At 34.5% G+C, this 24,566-nt stretch overlaps 4 protein-coding genes across 4 annotated transcripts; 3 read left to right on the forward strand and 1 right to left on the reverse strand.

The window, feature by feature from the left end:
* Positions 1–1,814: 1,814 nt before the first annotated feature.
* Positions 1,815–7,680, reverse strand: LOC111787533 (uncharacterized). Its single transcript, XM_023667526.2, has 11 exons — positions 7,178–7,680; positions 6,721–7,044; positions 6,523–6,631; positions 6,336–6,429; positions 5,539–5,626; positions 5,359–5,442; positions 4,797–4,893; positions 4,629–4,716; positions 4,391–4,496; positions 3,728–3,820; positions 1,815–2,916 (listed from the first exon to the last, which is right to left on the reverse strand). The coding sequence occupies exons 1-11, from the start codon at positions 7,415–7,417 to the stop codon at positions 2,536–2,538; spliced, it is 1,704 nt and encodes a 567-aa protein (XP_023523294.2). The 5' UTR covers positions 7,418–7,680; the 3' UTR covers positions 1,815–2,535.
* A 3,284-nt stretch (positions 7,681–10,964) lies between these two features.
* Positions 10,965–14,333, forward strand: LOC111787531 (laccase-17). The gene is made up of 6 exons (XM_023667524.2): positions 10,965–11,096; positions 11,186–11,337; positions 11,415–11,659; positions 11,740–11,868; positions 12,092–13,051; positions 13,957–14,333. The coding sequence occupies exons 1-6, from the start codon at positions 10,995–10,997 to the stop codon at positions 14,085–14,087; spliced, it is 1,719 nt and encodes a 572-aa protein (XP_023523292.2). The 5' UTR covers positions 10,965–10,994; the 3' UTR covers positions 14,088–14,333.
* Positions 14,334–15,778: 1,445 nt separating this feature from the next.
* Positions 15,779–16,806, forward strand: LOC111787534 (fasciclin-like arabinogalactan protein 12). The gene is made up of 2 exons (XM_023667527.2): positions 15,779–16,076; positions 16,163–16,806. Exons 1-2 carry the CDS (start codon positions 15,815–15,817, stop codon positions 16,615–16,617), a joined length of 717 nt encoding a protein of 238 aa, XP_023523295.2. The 5' UTR covers positions 15,779–15,814; the 3' UTR covers positions 16,618–16,806.
* Positions 16,807–19,143: 2,337 nt separating this feature from the next.
* On the forward strand, positions 19,144–23,857 carry LOC111788478 (MLO-like protein 3). Its single transcript, XM_087121491.1, has 15 exons — positions 19,144–19,533; positions 19,677–19,734; positions 19,813–20,123; positions 20,249–20,365; positions 21,058–21,118; positions 21,539–21,627; positions 21,787–21,861; positions 21,947–22,035; positions 22,122–22,171; positions 22,267–22,307; positions 22,586–22,759; positions 22,841–22,876; positions 22,961–23,028; positions 23,124–23,184; positions 23,274–23,857. Exons 1-15 carry the CDS (start codon positions 19,408–19,410, stop codon positions 23,691–23,693), a joined length of 1,776 nt encoding a protein of 591 aa, XP_086977617.1. The 5' UTR covers positions 19,144–19,407; the 3' UTR covers positions 23,694–23,857.
* The last annotated feature ends 709 nt before the right edge of the window (positions 23,858–24,566 follow it).

Genomic DNA, 24,566 nt, shown 5'->3' on the forward strand with positions numbered 1-24,566 from the left:
ATTAAATCGATTACGAACATAAAATATTTTTAATCTTCGTACTAATCATAAAAGTAGGTAGGATTGGTTGGGTTTAACTTTATTTTCGGATTGATTAAGTTGACCCGACAAAAAAAATGTCAACCTACGAATCGACTCAAATTTTTGTTTTTTAAAAAATTCAACCCAATCCTGATTAGAAAAAGGAAAAAAAAATATAACTCAATCCAACCATTATGATTTAAGACAATAGTTCAGTTAACACAGTTCATATGAACACCTTTACTCGTGGTATGTAACACATGGACTTAGTTAGAATTGGGCTCATTAGATCAGCGGTTAACTTCCGAGCCCCATGGGATGACTCGTGAAAACCAAGATTCATACACAATGATCATTTTTCTAATTTTTTTTTTTTTTATTTTTAGATTTAATGGATCAAATGAAGTAAATTATATTTAAAAAAAAAATTGTAAATTATAGATAGCATGAACTATCTAATTTTTTAATTTGGTGAAACCATAAGTTTTGCATTCTAAATTTGCACACACAAAGTGCACCTTATTAACTATAATTCACATGGTTTTTCTTCTATTTTTCCTTTTTTTTTTTTTTTAAAAAAAAACTCTAATATGATCCAAAAATTAAGTTTTATATCTTATAATTAAAGAATAACACAAGTAGATAACGTGATCATATTGTAGGAAATTTATGGCCATGTCAAATCTAAATTTTAAATTTTGTACCGTTGTATTATATTATATTATATATATATGATTATTTTATTTATAATTATAATTTATAACATTATATATTTAGAAAATATAGTGAGCACTAATTTGATAAAACTATGTTAGTACAAATTTAAAAATGTTTATATTAGGTGTACCATATGAGAATAATAATATTCATTTACCGAAAGTTGAGGAAAAAATAGATGGAAGCCACACATTATGGTATTGGTTATCCAAGAAAAGAAAAAATATATATAAAATAAGATATTGGTGTCCAATAAAGCAAAATGAATTAGTCATCAATGTAGTGTTTTTCAAATGTAAGCTTCACCACTTTGAGACATTTTTTTTTTATATCTAACTTAACCACCATTATTTATTATTAAATAATGAACCCAACTCAATCCAACTATAAATTTTTTGAAATAAGTTGTTTCAGATTGATCCAACTCAATCCAACCATAAATTTTTATTGATTCAGGTTGTTCGAGTCATTAATTTAAATTTATATTTTTAATAGAAGTAAAATGTTAGTTCGAGTCATTAATTTAAATTTATGTTTTTAATAGAAGTAAAATGTTAGTTCGTGAAATATCAATTTAATTATTAATTTGTAACTCAATTTTAATATATATTTTGAAAAATTACCTCTAAAATAGTGAAAATTTATCAATGGAGAATAAATAATAATAATAATAATAAATAATTATAAAATTAAATAAAAAAATAAAAAATATATATGAATACATCATTGAAAACTTATATCTAAACTTTATTTGCAGTTGTTTTTGCATTGAGAGCTGAGCTCAGCTGAGCTCTTTTTCATTCCAACCCCATCGCTAGCAAATATTGTCATATTTAAACTATTTAAACTTTCCTTTCCTTTCCAAACTACTCCTCAAGGTTTTAAAACGTGTCTATAAATGTCTACAAGGGAGAAGTTTACACACACTTACAAAGAATGTTTCGTTCTCTTCTTTAATTGATGTGGAATCTAATGTCATCAATCTAATAGAATAAACGATAAAATGATTCAACGAGTGTACCATGGGAAACTATTATCAATGTACCAAACAATGAAAACTCCAAGATGGAAAAAAAAAAAAAAAAAAGATAAGATGATATTTTACATAATATCCACAATTTCAATGTTCAATATCAACTAGAGCATGAATCATAGATACATTTGTATGATGGAAAAAAAAGCAGAAAATTACAAGCAGATACGAAACTGACAGATTCCAGATTGCAATTTAACCATGGAGATAGACAAGATCAGCAACCAACAATGGCAGTCAAATCCATTAGGAGGCGATTCCATGCCATAAATTGATTATTGCTAGGCAATCATATACCTTCAGTTTTTCCTCAAATGAACTTATTTTCGTCGTCGTCGTCATCATCGACCCCCATCTATTATAAGATATACTGAAGTTATGTTACATACCCGCTAAGTGTGACAATAGCCTGTGCATTTTCTATGGCCATATTTTATGTCAAACAAGAGTTTACAAGCAGAGCTATCGGTTAATCCCGCTGCAAATACGATGCGAGTTAATACGCTGAGCAAATGTAATACTCTTTCCTAATCTCTAGAATTAGAAAGGAAGACCTCAAAAAACTGTCCCGTCACCCTTTGCCAAATAGCAAGATCCAAGTGGGTGGACGGACCGGTACAATCATGTACAAGCGAGATCCTGGTATGCCGAAACTGCATTTTTGCAAAGCTACTTCAAAGTAGAGGAGCCAACTTTGGTACCTGCCAACGTGCTAGAACCGACAAGGGGATCCCCGGGTATGTCGAAACTGCAATTTTGCAACACTATTTCAAAGTAGAGGATCCAACTTTGGAACCTGCCAACATGCTAGAACTGACAAGGGGTTCCGAGTTGCTTGACTGGGTTTCAGAGGACGGTCTCATCCAAATCTTCACATGTCCTTCTCGGCATGCTGTGAGAATAGACTCTTGGGTAAATATTATGCCAGATAAGGGTTCAGTATGGACACGGTGAGCTACTACTGGAGAAAGTTTAGGAACGTCCCTCATGCATGGAGCAGGTTGAAGAGTGCCTAATGGTGTAATGCTATCCCAATGAGCTGACTGGCTTCCGGCGCTAAATGTTGGGGATCCACCGGGAGGACAGCGCCGAAGGGGAACCACAATCTCATCCATTGACAAGTCCCACAAGAGTAATTGCGTATCCTGTGAAAAGGCATATAGCTTCCAGATTAAACTTGAGAAAGGGAGACTATGTCAAGCTAATGCGGTAACAAAGCATGAAACCAAGAGCAGATTTTTTTTTCCTTCTTCATAAGCAACCAATCTAGCGTTGGAGAAAAATGAAAGAATGTACAAGGAGATAAAAGAAAAAAAAGTCCACACAAAAAAGGCCAAATACTAACTGAAGAAACAGAATGCAATCCAAGCGGGGATCAAATCAAGCTCATATTACAAAAAGGTTGGATAATTGTCGACAATAAATCGGCATTGAACCTAGCAACCTCCCAAACCTCCCCCACAAGGAGAAAATGACTTCACAAAATCAGTGCTCAATTCTTCCAACCAATAGAGAGAAAAGTATGGGTGTAGTAACAAGATCTCTAGAAGTAGAGTAAGAAAAAAGCAAAAATTGTGGATGGCAGGCAATGACACCATAGAAATTATTTTAATTCGTGATCATTAGTTTACATTTTTCACTAAAACGAAACCTCAATATTGCACTTCAGTTATCTGATTGGTAAACTCCATGTTAATCATTCATTTAGTTTCTTATTCTGCAAAGGATTTTTATACTGAAGAATTGTGTTACGAAAAAGAGAATCACGTAGTGAACCTCCCAACTCCATACAATACCCCCGTATTACTTTCCAAATTAAGCACCAATATCTACTTGATTAAATTAGAGCGGCCAAATCTCCAGATCACATCATATAAATACCGCAATGACAGCATAAAGTTCAATATTACAAAATATGACGAGAAACAGGGGGCATACTGAACGTATAGAAATTACCTGACCGACTGAACCAAATCGATATACAACATTTTCCTCTGTGTCATCTGAAGCTGGTGATGACCAATATGAATCAAAAGCCACACCACTGACCTGCAGTAAAGAATTCACAATATGCTAAGGCTTGAGTCTAAAACCCAATAACGATCTTAACAAAGAATGAGGTACTAAAGAGAACGAGATGATACAATATAAGATGACAAGCTTTCTTGTTGATTGCTAGTGGTGCATAAAAAGTTTTGCCAATTTCTTAAAACAGGAAAGTACAATTACTCATGTAAATTGAGGCAAACGTTAAAACTTCATGTAAAGTACATAACTAACTTAAAGATGTTGTTCAAGAAACGATATAGCAAAAGGAAATATAATGTTTTAGCCAACCATCAATAAATAGGCATAAATTAAATATCAATTTTTATCAGATAAATTACAATCTTGCTCCACCTTTTTTTTTTCAGGAGATCATGAGTAAAAAGAGATTATCATCGCCAAAGGCATACAAAGTTCTAAAATTGTGTTTGTTCACCAAAGCAACATAAAGTGATCATTGCAAGCATCTTTCCATGCACTGGTCATAAGAGGCTCGCTTGTTGCTATAGGGGAATACTAAACTTGCTTTAAAAAGTTATGTGCAGATATTCAATTTCTAGAGGAAAATTTTACCCATGAATTATGTCCCTCGCCCCATGCCACCACCTTCCTATCTTCCATGCTCCATACTGTGACAAGATCGTCTTCACCACCAGTTAAAATATATTTTCCATCCCCACTGAGAAATAAAATTAAAGTGTTATTTACGACCTTTTTGATCCTTTAGCAGATATATATAGCTTGAAGAAGAACGGGCAAAGATATATCAAATGCAACACAAACATTCTCATAAGTACCAGTATGCACATACCTCCATGTACAACATAGAAGAGCACCATAATAACTTTTGCCACCACATATCAATTGCTCTTTCAAATAGTCAAATACCCGTAAATATCCTACAATCAGGATCAATAGTTAGGATCCAAGATTTGAAAATTCTTAATCAAATTACGAGAATCAGTACTTGAGAGGATACCATCTCTACCAACAGTTGCCAAATAGACCCCATCGGTTGAGAAAGCAACGTTGTTGATTGAACCTTGGCAAATATGCCATCTAGCAATTGGATTACTCTGCCAAAAAGTAAATAAAGTAAATAAATAAACATATAAAAAGGACCATTGGATGCATGTAATGACAGGAACTGTTGATGGAGTTGTATTGTTAATTCCCAAGGAAGAAAAAAGTCAGCAAGAGACATAAAATTTCAATAAACAAGGATCTGAATGACAGGGTGGGTTAAAATCATCATTAAAAATGCCATTATTTGAAAATATTGCTATATTGTCTAGATCCAATAAATCAACAAAATGAAACAAAAGTTCAGTTCGCCTCAATTTTGCATTAGATGTCACTGGTGAGCACATGGCTCAAACACATTTTTCAGGTTTCTGCAAGTTAATGTTGCTGCCAGATACAAACTTGATTCCAGTAATTACAAAGCAAAGCAGAAGAATATTTTTCAAAAACAAGTTCTGGCAGCTTAATGCATTATAAAAAATGCATTTATTAATGCTGACATTATTTTGTTCAACTACCTTACTGGACCGTGCATGTGCCACTGAAAATTGAGTTTGATCCTTTATGACAGGGAAAGTAGAGTCAACACTGCCATCCTTACTCTGAAAATTAAGTAATTTAACATTTCAATTTATACTGTGGAACAAATAAGTCAACAAGAGCAGGATACATAGCCACATTTACAAAAAAAAGCTTGCCTTTTCATAGACATACAAATTTCCATCAGCATGAGCAACAACAAAAGCACCGTCACTTTTTGGAATCCATGCAATGCAGACACATCGACTGCCAAAGATCAAACCAATATCAATAATCACACACATAAACCAGAATCATCAAAGAAAAACAGAGAGAAGAGGTAGAATAATGGGTGGATTGCTAAAAAAAAATTAGACAGATCAATATCTAACTAACCTTTTTCGAACTTATGATACATTTATCTAGGAAGATTCTAGATCAAATAACACGATTGTGATCTATAGTAAGTAAGACAAACTCAGGTTCGTATCATCAGAAACAGATTCAGCCAGAGAAACTGCAACCCATGATCATGATGAATACACCACATCCCCATATTGGTAATGCTCAACAATATTTTGAACAACATGGTGTATCAAATTCCTAAAGCAGTTAGTATCATCAAAGTGAGATACAAGTATGAAAGTTATCTAATTGAACCATCACAACTTTACCAATAGCAAGAAACCAGTTTGTTTTATTTCAATATATACACACACATATATAAAGAGTTACTAGCTCTTTCATTGAAGAATAGAAAGAATCTAGCTAACGCACAACAATGATGAGAAATTTCGCACAAATAATTTAATCTTCAGAAACTGGAGGAGAAGAGCTGTAGCTCACACAAAAGAGGTGTAACTCATATGGTAAATTGGACAAGGATGTTCAGAAAACTCTCTTTCACACTAGGGAATAAGACTACATAGTCGAAGAAGACGGGCAATTTAAGAAAATATATGGCTAATGCTCTTGCCTGTTATTGACAGTGCCCTCTTTGTTATAATGTTGGGCTCCAACAAGCTTCTTCCCAACATCTTGTAATTGCTGTCTTAAAGAAACCGAGTAGACTACAGTTTGCATAGAAAATGAGCAATTCAAACACAGTTTCTCCCAAAAACAACAAACACAAATCATTCATAAAAAAAACGAAGCATATTTACCATCTCCAGAATTCAATCCAATAAGTAGGTCATGACCATCCTTAGCTTCAGGATCAAACGCATGGCAGATAGGATTTGAATTGCTAAAATGCAAGGACTTTATAGGATCCTATGAAACCACCAAGATAATTTACAAACCCAGCACACACACTGATCAATAAGAATAGCACAAATTCCTTACTGATACACGTTGGTTACCTTATCCGGTGAATTAAGGTCGCCAATGAAAATGGTATCTCCGACATTGAAAATCAAGTAAGTCCCTTTGCCATCGTAGTTGGGGTTAAGAATAGAGTGGCTGCCATTTGAACCTGCAAGTGAGCCGCTCCTACTAGTTCCATTAATAGCTTTACCAGAGCCATTACCACCTACAAAACCAATAGCTCGAACCCCATTTCCACCCCCAACCCCAAGGAACTTCGCAGCCGCATATCTCACTCCACTACTCGCACTCGTACTAGAACTCAAGCTTGGAGTTGGACCAGCCTGCGCCGGCTTGTCCTTGAGCTGAGCCAGAGTCACCTACAATTCGAACCAAGCACAATAAAAGAACAATCGACAACGCAGAAATTAAAAGAACACTACGATGGATTGAACAATTTCAACATCCAATTGCAAAGTGGAATCGAAAAATTGAAGTATAAAAAAGAAGCACCTGCGAGACTGATTTTCCATGGGAAAAGGGGGGAAAGCCAGGAGGATGAGTCTTCTCATAATGAAGTTTGTACCGTCCTTCAGGGGTTTTAAAATAGGTTTTGAGACCTTGCGATTGTGAGTTGGTGTTCGTCGTCGAAGTCGACGAAGACGAAGACGCCGCGGTCGTCGCCGCGCTCGACATCAATCCGACACTATTGCTGTTAAAGCTACTGTTATAGCCGTTGTTCATCATCTTCATCGCCGAAATTTCATCCAACAAAACTCAATCATCAAAAAAGGAAGGAGCACAAAATTAGAGACGAACACAACACAGAATCCCACAAAAGTCGATTGTCAGTTGTGAGCAAAAATTGAGGAGAGTGGGGTCCGCGGCAGCGATGGCGACGGTGATAGGGGTCCGGTGATAGGGGTCCGGTGGTGGCGGCGGAATAGAAAAGGAGGCTTGAGCGGTTTCGCGATCTACGGAGGAAGTAAGAAGTAGAGCGTAATGGAAATGGTTTTAGTTATTTTGGGCAATGGGGAGAAGGTGGACTTTTAAGGGTATAAGAGAAAGAGTCATCAAAATGGACGGCTGTGATGGGCCTGATCTGTCAGAACTGTATCTGAGATGGCAGAGATTTGTTGACCGTCGATTTCCAAGGAAATATCTTGAGCCGTTGGATTCGTAGACTTCTTCTAACTTAATTGACTTCTTGGTGGTTTTTTCTGATCAAATTTTGCGAGGATCCAGCCTTGAGCCGGTTTTAAAGCTCTATCTCAAAATTTGGATTTTCATTAAAAAAAAAAAAACATTTAATTTCGATTAATATTCCAATCTTAATTTAAACTTTAAAATATTTTAATTTTAACCATTATTACAAGTTTTTTTTTATTTAATTTTATTTTAAAAAATCTTTAATATATTCGACTTACTCAAATTTATATTAACTTTGAAAACTGGAATTAATTTCAAACAAGTCATAAATAAACTCATTATTTTCTTGGATATTCTTTTCTGATCATGCGTGGTCTATCAACAATTGTGGGCTTGGTCTAGTTATTGGGCTTCGGTATTCAAGCCCATTTGTTCGTTTTCTTTCTTTAGGCCCAGCTAGTCTTCAAGCCCATTTGTTAGTTTTCTTTCTTTAAGCCCATTTGTTAGATATCTTTCTTTAGGCCCAGCTAGTCGTCAAGCCCATTTATTAGTTTTCTTTCTTTAGGCCCAGTTAGTCCTCAAGCCCATTTGTTAGTTTTCTTACTTTAGGCCCAGCTAGTCACGAAGCCCATTTGTTAGTTTTCTTTCTTTAGGCCCATCTAGTCATGAAGCCCATTTGTTAGTTTTCTTTCTTTAGGCCCAGTTAGTCTTCAAGCCCATTTGTTAGTTTTCTTTCTTTAGGCCCAGTTAGTCTTCAAGCCAATTTGTTAGTTTTCTTTCTTTAGGCCCAGCTAGTAGTGAAGCCCATTTGTTAGTTTTCTTTCTTTAAGCCCAGCTAGTCGTGAAGCCCATTTGTTAGTTTTTTCTTTAAGCCCATCAAGTAGTAAAGCCCATTTATTAGTTTTCTTTCTTTCGGCCCAGCTAGTCTTGAAGCCCATTTGTTAGTTTTCTTTTTTTCGGCCCAGCTAGTCTTGAAGCCCATTTGTTTGTTTTCTTCCTTTCGGCCCAGATAGTCGTGAAGCCCATTTGTTAGTTTTCTTTTTTAGGCCCAGCTAGTCGTGAAGCCCATTTGTTAGTTTTCTTTCTTTCGGCCCAGATAGTCTTGAAGCCCATTTGTTAGTTTTCTTTCTGTAGGCCCAACTAGTCTTCTAGCCCATTTGTTAGATTTCTTTCTGTAGGCCCAGCTAGTCTTCAAGCCCACATGGAGACAACTTTTCAAGATTTGGGCAGGTGGGTATGATGTTATTGAAAAAAAAAATAATAATAATAATAATAACAATTTAGTTAATTTAATATAACAATATAAGGATGGGATTAGTTGTCAGTTCTTTGTAATCTCGATTGTGGTTGTTGCTTATTTGTGTGACATTCTTAAATCAATTTTCAAACTTTTCCCAACACGTTTTCTAACCCCGTTTTCTAAAACTTTTTTTCTCAAAAAATGGGGTCGAAGACACGTCACTTGTGCCAACATCGACCTAAGTTTTAGTTGATTAAGTTACTCGAGTCCAAGAATAAGTGTAGTGCAATCGTGTTCCAAGTCCTGACAAAGTGCAATTGTATCAGTTGCACGCAGAGTTGCCCTTAAAAGGCTAACCGCCCTAAAACACGGCTCGAAACAAATGTGCGTGCTAGAGTCGACCCTAAAAGTCTCTCTCATCTCTAGTAGACTACTAATATGAAATCTCACGTAGGTTAAAGACAAGAACAAAACATTATTTATAAGTGTGTAGAAATCTCATTCTAGCAGACGCGTTTTAAAACAGTAAGATTGAAAGTGATAGATAACGAACTAAAACAGACAATATCTACTAACAGTAACATTCACATAACATACAAATAATCACAGATACAAAGATTAATGATTTTACATGCAGCCTCCACAACGTTTGAATAGTCGAAAAACAGCAAGAAAGTGTGGAACAAGAAACACATACATAGTAACTTACAAAAGAGGAAAGTCTGGTCGTTGGTCTCTGGTGTGTTATTGCTTGAAACAAAATAGCTTCAAAAACGAGGCTGTCCAACCAACTGTTCATATCATATCCAAAAGGATAATAATGTCTCTTCCCCCAAACTCCATGCAATATTATTATATGATAAAATACCATTACAAACTTACTCCAAACCCTAAAATGACCCATCAACTATTATCAAACCAACTCATGTGACACACTACCCCCAACAACTCTTTCTTTGCATGGAAGCTCAATCTTTACAGCCGTCCGTTTCTCTCAATTCCCGACGTTAGATTGATGCTCTCGTACGTCCTTAAACGCTTAACGTTGCAAATTTTCATTATGTATTTAAAAGGTCTGTTAAATTAAACCTTGGGCTAACAGATATTGTCCGCTTTGCCCATTACGTATGTCGTCAGCCTCACGATTTTAAAACGCGCCTAATAGAGAGAGGTTTCCATGAAAGACAAAATTTAAAATTTAAAAATCTATAACACATAACATAAAAAAATTCGAAACTATTAGACACGTTTTAATATAAAAAAAAAAAAAAATCAAAATTTTAGAACATTATGGATAAAATTGATAATTATGGTCGTTAAAGAAAATGTGCAATAATTCATTTTGACTTTTAGCAATGATTTATTGGACTCCAACCACTCTTAGAACTAAAAATTCCACCCATATGTGACAACCAAATATAAAATTAATAGTAAAAACCAATATAAACTCAAACTGTTTTAGACGGTTAAGTAGGGACGGTTTAGGAGAGGTTTTCAGGCTTTTATTAATAACAAATTACGCCTTATAATTTAAATATTTTGAAAATAATATTTTTCTATTTTAAAAGATTAAACGATCCTTTTCATAATTAGAAATATAAGGTTAAATCAGCTCGACCATAATTCAATTGACTAGGACAAACATATCGAGATTCAAATCTTTACCCTATAGTTGTCGTTAAACCCAAAAGAAGAACCGACCCGAGTTATGAAAAGAGTCGATTTCAATAGCAAAGTGTGTATCAAATTGTAATATTGATATCTTGGACACCACTCTAGAGTTGTTCAAACAACCTAGCTGGCCCTCCTTAGATTGCATATGTCCATATCCAATTGACCAACCAAACACTTCACTTTTTCCCACTATATATACACACATTCCATGATAATCCCTTCACAAAACACAAATCACCCACCAAATTTCCTTTGAACACCAAGAAAATGGGTGTTTTTACACACAAATTCCTCTTCTTTTGCTTCGTTTTGTCATGTTTGATTCCTAATTTGGTGTTTGCAGGCATTACCAGACATTATAAATTTGAAGTATACCTCTAAGTGTTCTTCCTTTTTCATTTTGATTCTTTGATTGGTTTAGTTGATATCAAAATGTGATCTTTGAGTATCATTTTCAGATTAAGCTGCAAAATGTGACCCGTTTGTGCCACACCAAGACCATGGTGACCGTCAATGGCAAGTTCCCTGGCCCTCGTATCGTTGCTAGGGAGGGCGATCGTCTCCTTATCGAAGTGGTTAACCATGTTTCTAACAACATATCTATCCATTGGTATGATTTTATGTGTGATTTTGAAGCTTATTGATGAACAAAAGTTGTAACTTTTTTAGATTGTTTATGTGGGTTAGGCATGGAATTAGGCAACTCAGATCAGGGTGGGCTGATGGACCAGCTTATATCACTCAATGTCCTATTCAAAGTGGTCAAAGTTATGTGTATAATTACACCATTATTGGCCAAAGAGGAACTCTCTTCTGGCATGCTCATATTTCTTGGCTAAGATCAACACTCTATGGACCTATAATCATCCTTCCCAAACATGGAGTTCCTTACCCATTTGCTAAACCCTACGAGGAGTTCCCGATCCTCTTCGGTAACGTCTTTATTCTCATACAGGTCCTGTTTGATAACGATTTCGTACTTACCCTGAACATGTTTCGTTGTTTTTCAAAGGGGAATGGTGGAATTCCGACACGGAAGCTGTTATTGCCCAAGCTTTGCAAACGGGTGGAGGTCCTAATGTATCAGACGCTTATACAATGAACGGTCTCCCTGGACCTTTGTATAATTGCTCCGCCAAAGGTATTACAATTGAGGATTGTTGGGAGGGAGCCCTGTTCCACATTGATTAATTTAGGGAATGATCATGCGTTTATAAGTAAGGAATACATTTTCTGGGAAGTCACGAGAGCTTATGCTCAAAGTGGACAATATCATATCATTGTGGAGAGTCGTGATTCCTAATCAAAAGGGTTTTTTAAACGCCTAAAAAGGTACAATTTTGATACGATTTCTTGGCTTGCAGATACGTTAAAGCTGAAAGTGAAGCCCGGAAGAACATATCTACTTCGATTAGTGAATGCAGCATTAAACGATGAATTGTTCTTCAGCATAGCAAATCATACGCTCAAGATTGTTGATGTTGATGCCATTTATGTCAAACCCTTTGAAACAAACACTCTTTTGATAGCGCCAGGACAAACCACAAATGTTCTTCTTCAAACAAAACCCGATTATCCAAACGCCACTTTTTTCATGCTTGCACGACCATACGTAACGGGCCAAGGAACATTCGACAATTCCACGGTTGCTGGAATCCTAGAATACGAAACATCTTCATTAATTTCCACAAAAAATCTCCCAATTTACAAACCAAATCTTCCACCACTTAATGACACTTCCTTTGCCACAAATTTCACCAACAAACTTAGAAGCTTAGCCAACTCCAAATTTCCAGCCAATGTTCCTCAAAACATCGACAAGAAATTCCTCTTCACGGTCGGGCTTGGGACAAACCCTTGTAACCAAAACAACCAAACATGTCAAGGACCAAATGGAACCATGTTTGCAGCTTCAATTAACAACATATCCTTTGTAATGCCTAATACTGCGCTTCTTCAAGCTCATTATTCAGGGCAATCCAAAGGGGTTTATAGCCCTTTTTTTCCTAATCAACCCTTAATTCCATTTAATTACACTGGTAACCCTCCTAATAACACCATGGTTGGTAATGGCACAAAGCTTGAGGTTTTGCCTTTCAATACAACTGTGGAGCTTATATTGCAAGATACAAGTATTCTTGGAGCTGAGAGCCATCCTCTTCATTTGCATGGCTTCAATTTCTTTGTTGTTGGGCAAGGATTTGGTAACTTTGATCCTAATAAAGACCCTCCAAGCTTCAATCTTGTTGACCCGGTTGAAAGGAACACGGTCGGTGTGCCCGCTGGCGGGTGGGTCGCCATTCGCTTTCGTGCTGACAATCCAGGTACGTAAAAGCTTAAGTTCATAGGTTACAATATATTTAGGGTTATGTTATATCAAATGTTCGCTCGTTTTTCAGGTTATGATATATTTAAGGTTAAGTTATTCAGATGTTCGCTCGTTTTCTAGGTTATGATATACTTAAGGTTAAGTTATATCAGATGTTCGTTCGTTTTTAGGTTACGGTATACTTAAGGTTAAGTGATATCAGATGTTCGCTCGTTTTTTAGGTTACGATATATTTAAGGTTAAGTTATATCAAATGTTCGCTCGTTTTTTAGGTTACGATATATTTAAGGTTAAGTTATATCAAATGTTCGCTCGTTTTTTAGGTTACGATATATTTAAGGTTAAGTTATATCAAATGTTCGCTCGTTTTTTAGGTTACGATATACTTAAGATTAAGTTATATCAGATGTTCGCTCGTTTTCTAGGTTACTATATACTTAAGGTTAAGTTATATCAGATATTCGCTTGTTTTTAGGTCACGGTATACTTAAGGTTAAGTTATATTAGATGTTCGCTTGTTTTCTAGGTTACTATATACTTAAGGTTAAGTTATATCAGATGTTCGCTCGTTTTTAGGTCACGGTATACTTAAGGTTAAGTTATATCAGATGTTCGCTCGTTTTCTAGGTTACTATATACTTAAGGTTAAGTTATATCAGATGTTCGCTCGTTTTTAGGTCACGATATACTTAAGGTTAAGTTATATCATATGTTCGCTCGTTTTTAGGTCACGATATACTTAAGGTTAAGTTATATTAGATGTTCGCTCATTTTCTAGGTTACAATATATGTAAGGTTAAGTTATATCAGATGTTCGCTCGTTTTCTAGGTTACGATGTATTTAAGGTTAAGTTATATCAAATGTTCGTCTCGTTTTTTTATGGTTTGAACTTTATGTAGGAGTGTGGTTCATGCATTGTCACTTAGAGGTGCACACGAGCTGGGGCTTGAAGATGGCTTGGTTGGTGTTGGATGGGAAGCTCCCAAATCAGAAGCTTTTGCCTCCACCAGCTGATCTTCCCAAATGTTGAAACCATATAATCTTAAGATTTCTTGGCTTTTGCTTTTGTTTTTGTTGTGTTTTTTGGTTTTGTCTTGTCTCTTGTTGGCTTTTCTTACGTTGTTTTTGTTTTGTTTGGAGAATCATTGTTTTGTCCTTATGGATGAGGCTGACATTTGTGGAAGAAGAGTGGAATAGCAATGCCTTTTTTGCTGTGATGTACTAAAATAGTAACCATATTGCTTCTTGTTCATTAACAAAGCCAAGTTTTAGTTCATTCAAGAGTTCGGATTCTCAATTTCGACACGTTTTAATACGTCGGTATACCATCGATAACAATTTGATACCATTTTTTTATTTCAACAACTTATGGAGCATGAGAATTCGAATCTTAAGTTTGATAATAAATGTTGTCGGGTTGATTTTCTACTTCTTGTTTAATAGTTACAATCTTGAGCCTCGAACATCTCTTTTTTAAATTCTCTAATGGTTTGAGACGTTACTAACAGGGTTAAGTTACTTTCGATGAAAGTGTTGAGATGTTGTAAGTAGCGATAAAATGCTATATATAGGGTTACGAGACTAACCTGATGTCGTTGTCGATCTTCAAACAACTAGAAAATGGGGAAGCTAGACCTACAACATAACTTCGTGATTGATGGACGTATCCATAGCTCGACCATCTCGATTTAAACTTTTTAAAAGTATATAAGTGAAAGTAAAGCAATGATGGGCATCTTTCATATTTCTGCTTTCACAAGCAATCCATTTGTTTTCAAGAAAGGTAAAAGGGTTCATCTCAAGATGTTTCTTTTGTAACTAAGACTATACATTTGTTCAATAATTCACCATAAAAGCTCTTTTTTTTTAAGTTTAAAATAAGTTATTAATAAAATACTCGTACATTAAACCTTTAAAAATTACAATAATACCCTTAAAACGTTAAGAAAGTTCAAAAATACTCTAACGGTTACTTTTAGACTGAAACTGTTAATAATTTATTTCAAAAATACACTCCACCCTTCAACAAGCTCTGACCCGAGTAGCATGGGGCACGTGGAATCCCGTGTGAATCAGCAAGGACCACCTTGCAAGGCTAAATACTCCTGGGTGACCGATAGTGAAGTAGTACCGTGAGGGAAGGATGAAAAGAACCCCCATCGGGGAGTGAAATAGAACATGAAACCGTAAGCTTACAAACAGTGGGAGGAGACCAGGACTCTAACCGCGTGCCTGTTGAAGAATGAGCCGGCGACTCATAGGCAGTGGCTTGGTTAAGGGAACCCACCGGAGCCGTAGCGAAAGCGAGTTTTCATGGAGCAATTGTCACTACTTATGGACCCGAACCTGGGTGATCTATTCATGACTAGGATGAAGGTTGGGTGAAACTAAGTGGAGGTCCGAATCGACTGAGGTTGAAGAATGAGCGGATGAATTGTGATTAGGGGTGAAATGTCATTTCAAAAGTGTTTCAAAAATACCTTTCAACTTTTAAATAACAGATCCATTAGTACTCTTAAAATTGAAGAATGATATTCTAACAGCTTAATCTTACCGTTAATAAATATTGTCCACTTTGATGGTATCACTGACAGCCTCACCTTATTAAAACACATGTGTTAGAGAGAGATTTCTGTACACCTATTTTTATTAATTTAGCCATTAATTAATTAATGGTTGATTGCGCCGACACTAAAAACATTGCATAAAAAGGCCCTTTGGGTCCTTCCTCTTCACCACCACAACACCAAAATAATCATGAATACCCTCTTCTCTCTCATCATCTTCCTCCTCCTCCTCCTCCGCCGCTGTTCCGGCCAGTCGCCGGCCGAAGCTCCGGGGCCGCCGCCGCCCATGAACATCACAAAAATACTTGAAAAGGCTGGCCAGTTCACTGTCCTCATAAGGCTGCTGAAGAGCACTCAAGTGGCTAACCAAATCAACACTCAGCTCAATGACTCCAATTCTGAGCTCACCCTTTTCGCCCCCACTGATAATGCCTTCTCCACCCTCCAATCCGGTATTACTATCACAAAAACGCTCACTTTTAATAATGTTTGTGTCGTTTGTTAGCTATCGTATTCATTATTTCTTGTAAAAAAACAGGCACGCTTAACTCCCTGAGCGACCAAGAAAAAGTTGAGCTTCTCCAATTCCACATGATCCCGAATTTCCTATCGCTCTCGAACTTCCAAACGGTTAGCAATCCAGTGATAACTCAAGCGGGCGACGCTTACGAGTTTCCTCTCAATGTCACCACCTCTGGCAACTCCGTCAACGTCTCCACCGGCCTCGTCAATACCTCCATCTCCGGTACTGTCTACACCGACAACCAACTCGCCATCTACCAGGTTGACTCCGTCCTCAAACCGATCGGCGTCTTCCAGCCCCGTCCCCCGCCTCCAGCTCCAGCGCCGGATAACTCCAAGAAAAAGGCCAAGGCCATTTCCGAGAGCCCCAAGGATTCGGCCGATGACAACTCGGCTGCCGTGGCTCTCACCGGAATGTCGGTGGTCTCCGCTGTCGCTGCCGCCGGAATGTTGGTGTGGATTAGTTCTTGATTGAATTTGCTGGTGTTGTTTGGTGTGGATAAATTAATATTGGTTTGTGTTGTTGTTTTGATTTAGGGTATGTTCTGTTTTTTGTTTTTTTTAAGGTTTGTGTTAAATTTATTTGAAGAGAATTATTAAAATAAATGTATGATAATTTTTATATTAAAAGATTTGTTAATAGAATTATTAATTGGGTTATGTGTTGAAATATCAATAATCAATAATAATATTGAAAGCTCAACAACCAATGCATGTGTTCATGTTTTTAAAATTAATTGAAACGTCCAATCAATTGTTGATAAGTGAATCTACCAAACAATGTTTGAAATGACAAGATTTTGAAAGCTAAACTAATAATAATCGATTGAAAACATGAACATATTCATGTTTCACTATTAGAATTATCCCATTTTGTCCTCAAATTTTCAGTTGGATCGATCGCGCCATTTCGTCCAAATGGTATGACAAAGGCGACATTACCCTGGATCGTACGTTTTTTGAAATTGTATAGTTAATACCAATAATATGAACGGTAAGATGTAAGAACTGGGAAGATGAATGTAAAGAACGACTTTGTGCTACTAACAATAACCTAATTTTTTATGTTCAGGATTCAGATTTGATAGTTGATGTATCTAACCTTCCCCAACGATTCATATCAACACTTGATGACCTTGACATCTCCTGCAACCTTCTGCGACATGATCATACCACTTATTGATTCTAAGAGTGAAACTATTATCCCTATAAACCAATACGATATCTTTTAGCTTGTTTCAAGCTAATTACGTACAATTTTAAAGTTCTTATAATTGAGTCATAGAAAAAGAATAATGGGTTTGTGTCGATACCTTGGTGGCACACTTGTCGCCTCCTCCAGAGGCCAAGTTACGTTGGAAACGTCCACCGCAAACGACAGCGACGGCTCACGTGGGTGTTGGGTTTCGAGTGAGAAAGGCTGAAACTTCAAAGATAGTAATTAAGTCAACTAACAGAGAAAGAAAACGAAGACCAAAAATAATGTGAATGAGAATAATGATGATGGCCTGCCTTTATATGGTTTTATAGACGGACAAAAAGGAAGACTTTGACTTTTTAGTAAGTAAACGTGATGACTCGACACATTTTCTAACAATATTTTAAATTTTTGTTTTTATTTTATTGTATTCCATTTTTTTCAAATATTTCAACTTTGCTTTAATCAGGACCGTTGATTACATTACATCCAAAGATCTAAAACCCATTATTATTATTATTATTATTATTATTATTATTATTATTTCTTTTGTATTTATATTAGTAGCAAATATTCTGTTTTTTGACCAAAGGCTAAGCTTATCCTTTTACTAACCAAATTTGTATTTTTTTTTTATTAGTAATATTATATTATCATAAAAAGAAGCAAAAAAAAAAAAAAAAAAAAAGAATTATCTAATAAAACTATTTAGAAATTAATATTTAAAGATGGATGTAATTAGTCAAACAAGTGAAGTATACATTATTTGAATTTTGGAAATAAAACTTATTTTTTTAATAATTGGATAAGGAAAACATGCTAACTAAGGATACCATGGTCTCGAGACATGGGAGACACGTGCCCCTTGAAATGAAGAGGTCACCTCGGCTTTGGCCTCATGATGAAACTAAGGTTTAGACTCAGATCCTTTCCTCCTCGAGACTTAAGGAGTCATGGGTTATCTCTAAGCTCGATAATTTTCATTTCTCTAGCTCGGGGCAAAATTCGTTTTTTTTTTTTTTATATAAGTCTCTTATCTATAACCTTATCCATAACACTTAGCTTGACTTGTTCGAAATTAGGAACTTCAATGTTCAAATAATTGACTCTTTAAATCAATTTATCGATAAATACTATAAAGGTAAGATGATAAAATTTCCAAAAACCAAAATAAAAAATTATTGGTATTTATTAGTGAATTAATAATCATATTAATAATATTTTTCACTGTCACTATGACAAAAGATCAAATTATATTTTTATCCATCATTTAATTAGTTTTTAATTTATTGGGTCTAATTTACTAGAATACTAAAGTATACATAAAATTGATTAAGTTGCAAATTTAATTCATAAATTTTTAAGTTATATCCATTTACTCTTTATCGAGTGTGTTTAATAATGTTTTGAACTAACTGATATCTAATAAATTTGTTAATATATATATATATTTTAAATAATTGATTTACTAAATAAAAATTAAATTTTAAATTTTGTATGTAGCACATTTATGAATTTAAAAAATGTGAAATAAGTTAAAAAGGCCGATTATTCTAAAACATATTAAATGATGAATTAAGACTTTTTAAAATTAAAAATTATTTTCACTTAAAAATTTATTAATCACACTTTTATATATAAAAATTAAAAAATTTAAGGTTAAAGTTGTAATTTAAGTTCCGACAGCTTCCGTTTATCGGTTAATTGAGGTCAAATTAGGAAAATAAATGATAATAAATAAAGAGGAATATAAATAAAAAGCTAGTTCATATCAAACGGCATTAAATTCCTATTGTTGCTAAACTACACGGCGCCTCAGACAAAACCTCCACCAAGTAGTACAGGTGCAGCGAGCGAGCGGAAACAGAGCCTTCATCTCAAAGACTCCAATCGCCTCCAAAAGTCTTGCTCTACTGATTTGGTTTACATTTCAATTTTTCAACACATTCATTATCAATATTAGATCATCTCCTCCTTCTCACGTTCAGACAATCAAGATCCTCTCCTTCTTCTTTGGAGTTCTTTGATTTTTATATTTTGATTTTGTGCCGGTGGTCGTTTTAATGGCCGCCGCTGCCGTGGATCCTTCGTCGCTGCAATTCACGCCGACTTGGGCCGTTGCTGCCGTCTGCTTCATCTTTATCTCTCTCTCTCTGTTCCTCGAGCATTTGATTCATCTCCTCTCCAATGTAAGTGTAAACCTAATTTTCAATTGAACTTGAGAGGAGAAAAGGAGAAAAGGAGAAATCGATCTCAGAGGAACGTTTGATTTGAAATTTGATTCGGTTTGATTTTGATTTTGATTTTGATTTTGATTTTGATTTTGGCGCAGTGGCTGAAGCGGAAGAGGAAAACGGCATTATTCGATGCGGTTGAGAAGCTAAAATCAGGTACGGTTTCCATTTCTGAAATCGAATGTAATTAAATCGAATTTGGATGAACGATTAACGATTTCGCTACCGAAGCAGTTCTGATGCTGCTAGGGTTCATGTCGCTAACACTGACGGTAACGCAACAACCGGTATCGAAGATTTGTATTCCGAATAGCGTAGCGTATACGATGCTTCCATGCCAGAGAGAAATACAGATCAAAGCAGATAAGAATCTGGAGATGGAACAATCGCGATCAGCCTCCTCTGCAAATCGGTCGTTTTCATGGATGATGGAAAAATTCGTGAGCCTCGCAGCAGAAAGTGAAGATAGTGGTGGTGGTGATGATTCTTCTTCTTCATCATCTTCTTCATCATCTTCTTCATCTTCGGATTACTGTACTGCGAAGGTACTGACTGAGTCAAAGATGAGTCGAGTTAATCGAACTCAATTGAAGAATTGGAGTAAAAAACAGTGAAATTAAAGTTTTGCTGTTTGAATTAATGATCAATTGATTATGAATTGCGTTGGCAGGGGAAGACCTCGCTGATATCGCAAGGAGGAATGAATCAACTGAACAACTTCATCTTCGTGTTGGCTGTTATGCAGATTGTTTACAGTGTCCTCACCATGGCGTTGGGAAAGGCCAAGGTCTTCTCTATCTCTCTTATTTATTATTATTACTATTTTGTCCTTCCTATTAATTCCTATTATTTTAAAAAATTAAATTATATAAATATATATTGAGTAAATATTTTAAATAATATGTTATTAGGTAGACGAAAAGGCAAAACATGTGTACATTAAATAAATGAAAACTACAAAAAATGGGAAAGCGAGGAGTAAAATAAGATATAAATATAATATATATATATATATATATTTTTTTTAAGTTTTATTTGAGATGGTTACGTTATTGTATTAATAAAATATAAATTCTAATTCTAAAACAATTTAAAATTTCTATGGTCGAGAATACGTTGCGTTAAAATTAGTTTATATAAATATTTATTAGAGGGCAAACGAACAAGGTTTTTTATTTCAAAAAATAATAAATAAAGAAAAAGACTTCGTAGGTTTGTTGTTGACTTTCTTTGAGGCATCATTTATTTGTTAGACTACAAAATTCTGGAATGCTTTAAAACGGCAGCTACGGTTGTCGTTTTCATGGCTCAAGAAATTTGGCTGTCGTTATCATAAGTCAAATATTATTATTTTTAGTTTAATTTAAATTAAATTTGGACCCAATAATATTTGAATCGGTCCCCTATTGAATTTGGGTTTTTTGTTTTTTTTTTTTAAAACATTTTTTTTTTCTTTATATTTGAATGAAATTTAAACAGATGAGGCGTTGGAAAGCTTGGGAGGAAGAAACTCATACCTTGGATTATCAAGTGGCCAATGGTAATTGAAATTATTTAATTATATTTATGGTAATTGAAATTATTTCACTTCATGCTTCATAATCATACCAAATTAGTCTCCAATATTAATTGTCTAATTAAGTAACGTTGGGAAATTAATATGCTATCATATACATGGTGCTACTTTTTGACTTTCATAAATAGACCGTGAGTTAGATAATTAATATATTTATAGGATTAACTTTAGACTTTTATAAAAGTAAATGAAGAAAAATGATTGGAAGTAAAAATAAATGTCTTTTTTTAGTTAGACGTCTAGTTACCTTAGAGTATATCTTAAATTTTAAAAAATAAATGTTTACTATGCAAATTGATATAGCCAATAAATTAAATATTAAATGTCTTTTTTTAGATGAGGTAACTTTTATGGATTAATTTTGATTTTTTTTCGGACGGTTAGATCCTAATCGTTTTAGATTCACAAGGCAAACAACGTTTGGACGTCGACATATTAGTTCTTGTGCCACACCACCATTACTTCTTTGGACGGTAAATTTTTTTTTATTTTTTTTTATTTTATTTTTATATTTGTTTATAAGCTATTTCAATTGGGTCTCTGTAGCCTTAAATGTTATATATAAATTATTGAAAGTGGGTGTTCAAAATTTGAAAATTTGATGCAATTAATGTGTTCTGAAAAATTTGCAGAAATGTTTCTTTAGACAATTCTTTCGTTCAGTTGCCAAAGTTGATTACCTAACCCTTCGTCATGGTTTCATATCGGTACCGTACAATTTCTTTATATTTGGATTTCGTTTTTCATTTTCTATTTAGTGTAAGAGCAATTTATTGTTTTCATTTTGAACAGACTCACATACGTGGAAACACTTCTTTTAACTTCCAAAAGTACATTGAAAGATCGTTGCATGATGACTTCAAAGTCGTCGTTGGCATGAGGTTTGTAATCTTTACCCGCTCCATTTGGACGGTAACTTTTATTTTTTTATCTTTTTATAATTTACTATTTTTTTTCTTTGATTCAGTCCTTTCATGTGGCTCATAGTAGTTATCTTCATCCTCGTAGATGTGCATGGTAAGTTTTTTTCCCATTAGTTTATAAGCTTTTGCATTTTTTATTTTATTTATTTACTAAAAATTGGCTGAAAAATATATTTGTATATATGTCAGGTTGGAATGCATATCTGTGGGTGTCTTTTCTTCCACTAATTGTAAGTTTACTATCATTTGCTAAATACATTTTTACCATCGGTGAGAGATGATTGATAGGTAAATACGAATTAAATAATAGTTTACCATATATCATATTTGATATTTTATTATAAGCCAAATATCTAGATATATATCTTTTTATCCTAGATATCTTTATATTTATTGTTTTTTTTTTTCATTTATTACTATTTCCATATCATTCTAATTTATTTGATTATAAATAGAGAACTTTCACAAACATTCTCAGTTGGGAACATTGAATTGTTGCACCATGTAGATAGTGCTAGCTCTTGGAACAAAGCTTGAAGTGATCGTAGCAAGGCTTGCCCTTGAGCTTCAACACAAGACCGATGTGATCAAAGGAGCCCCAATGGTTGAACCAAGTGATGATCTCTTCTGGTTCAATCACCCCAAATTTGTTCTTACCCTCCTACATTTCACCTTGTTTATGGTAAATTATCTAACATATTCTCCAATCCAACTTCTTTACCCACAATTGATCACTTTTCTTCTCCTTCCTTTTCATTTTCAGAATGCATTCGAGCTTTCTTTTATCATTTGGGTCACGGTAAAAATTTATGCATATTTATTATTCTTCGTTTTCTTTTCTTTTTACGATTTGTTTACATTAAGTTCCGTTGTACATTTTCAGCTACAATATGGGATTAAATCTTGCTACCATGAAAAGTTGGTGGTCATCATTATAAGAATAGTCTTGGCGTAAGTGTCATCTAACAACTTCATTGATCTACTTATAGTTATTTTTAAGCTTCAAAATCCATATGTAACAATTTTTAAAATGTTAATTATTGTAGGGTCACAGTCCAAGTGTTGTGCAGCTACAGTACTCTACCTCTCTATGCTCTTGTCACACAGGTAAATACATCAATGAGTAAAGTATCTTATTCTCGAAGTGGAGATTCGAATATTTGACGTCTACTTTGAATGTACTTGTATATGATCAGATGGGGTCACAGTTCAAAGCTGCCGCATTAGAAGAACATACCGCCAAAGCCATAAGGAAATGGCACCAAGATGTGAAGCAAAAGAGAAAACAGAGTAACCATCACCAGTACCCCAACGACCTGGACCCAAGCCAACACCAAGAGGGATCGTCTCCCTTCGTCGCTGGGCGCTTGTCGTCGATGGTATTCGAGAGCAGCAGCAAAGCCCAAAGCTCCCAAGAGATGACCCCTTTCCATCATCGAGCCCCCACTTTTTCTGAGCTCAATTATCTTCACATTGTGTCTAATGAGATTGTTGAAGAACCCACAGAAACTGCAGCAATAAAAGATGAATCTATAGTTGTAGATAGGTCAATAGGAATAAAAATAGGAGAGATCAGTGAAGTTCACGAAGGAGAAACCGAAACCCATATCACATAAATTTTGGTTTGAGCTAAAACATCGACGTTTGTGTGGTAGAAGCCTATTATTATTTGATTATGTATATATTGTTCATTTGTATTTATTATAAATTTTAGTGAGAAAGGGAGTTATTAGTGGAATAATTATTTTGATAGGAATAAGATTTAAACTTTGAGTTTCAAGTTTTTAAAAAATTGTAATATTATTTTATAATCTTTCACATACCGTATTATAGGAGTGTCTATTTAACTCGACAATCCGACAATCCGAACCAATCCAACCCGAATTATAAGGGTTGGATTGGGTTGGATTAGCATTTCGTGTAGGGTTGGGTTCATTTTTCTAAACTCGAACTGAATCGGTTTAATTTCGGGTTCGTGAGCAAAATTGTCGGGTTGACCCGAGCCAAATAAAAATATATAAAATATATTAAAAATCATTTCATGTTAATAGAGTTGCGTACTGAGTCCAGTATAAGGATATTCCCGTTATATTATTTTGTTATTTTATTATTTTTAACATCTAATATATATACCTTTTCTTTTTATTATTTTGTTTAATTTCTTTTATATAATTTTGAAACAAATTCTTATGGGTTAATTGTTCATAAATTATATATAAATAATTTTAAAGCATATTTTAAATTATAATATAATAGCATATTTCAATAAACATATTTATATATTTTTTATTTTTATTATATACAATACTTTTAAATTAATCATTTTTATTATTTATTTAATTTTATGATTTATTCTTACATTTTTATTATTTAATCAATTCTCAAGAAAGGTTGGTATTTAGTTATTCTTAGTTTTATGACAATATCGTACCATTTTTGTTCCTAAATTTTTATTGAATTTATTTATTATTATTATTGATTATATATAT

The sequence above is a fragment of the Cucurbita pepo genome, chromosome 2 (assembly GCF_057944985.1).
Source record: "Cucurbita pepo subsp. pepo isolate OVF chromosome 2, ASM5794498v1, whole genome shotgun sequence".
NCBI lineage: Eukaryota > Viridiplantae > Streptophyta > Magnoliopsida > Cucurbitales > Cucurbitaceae > Cucurbita > Cucurbita pepo.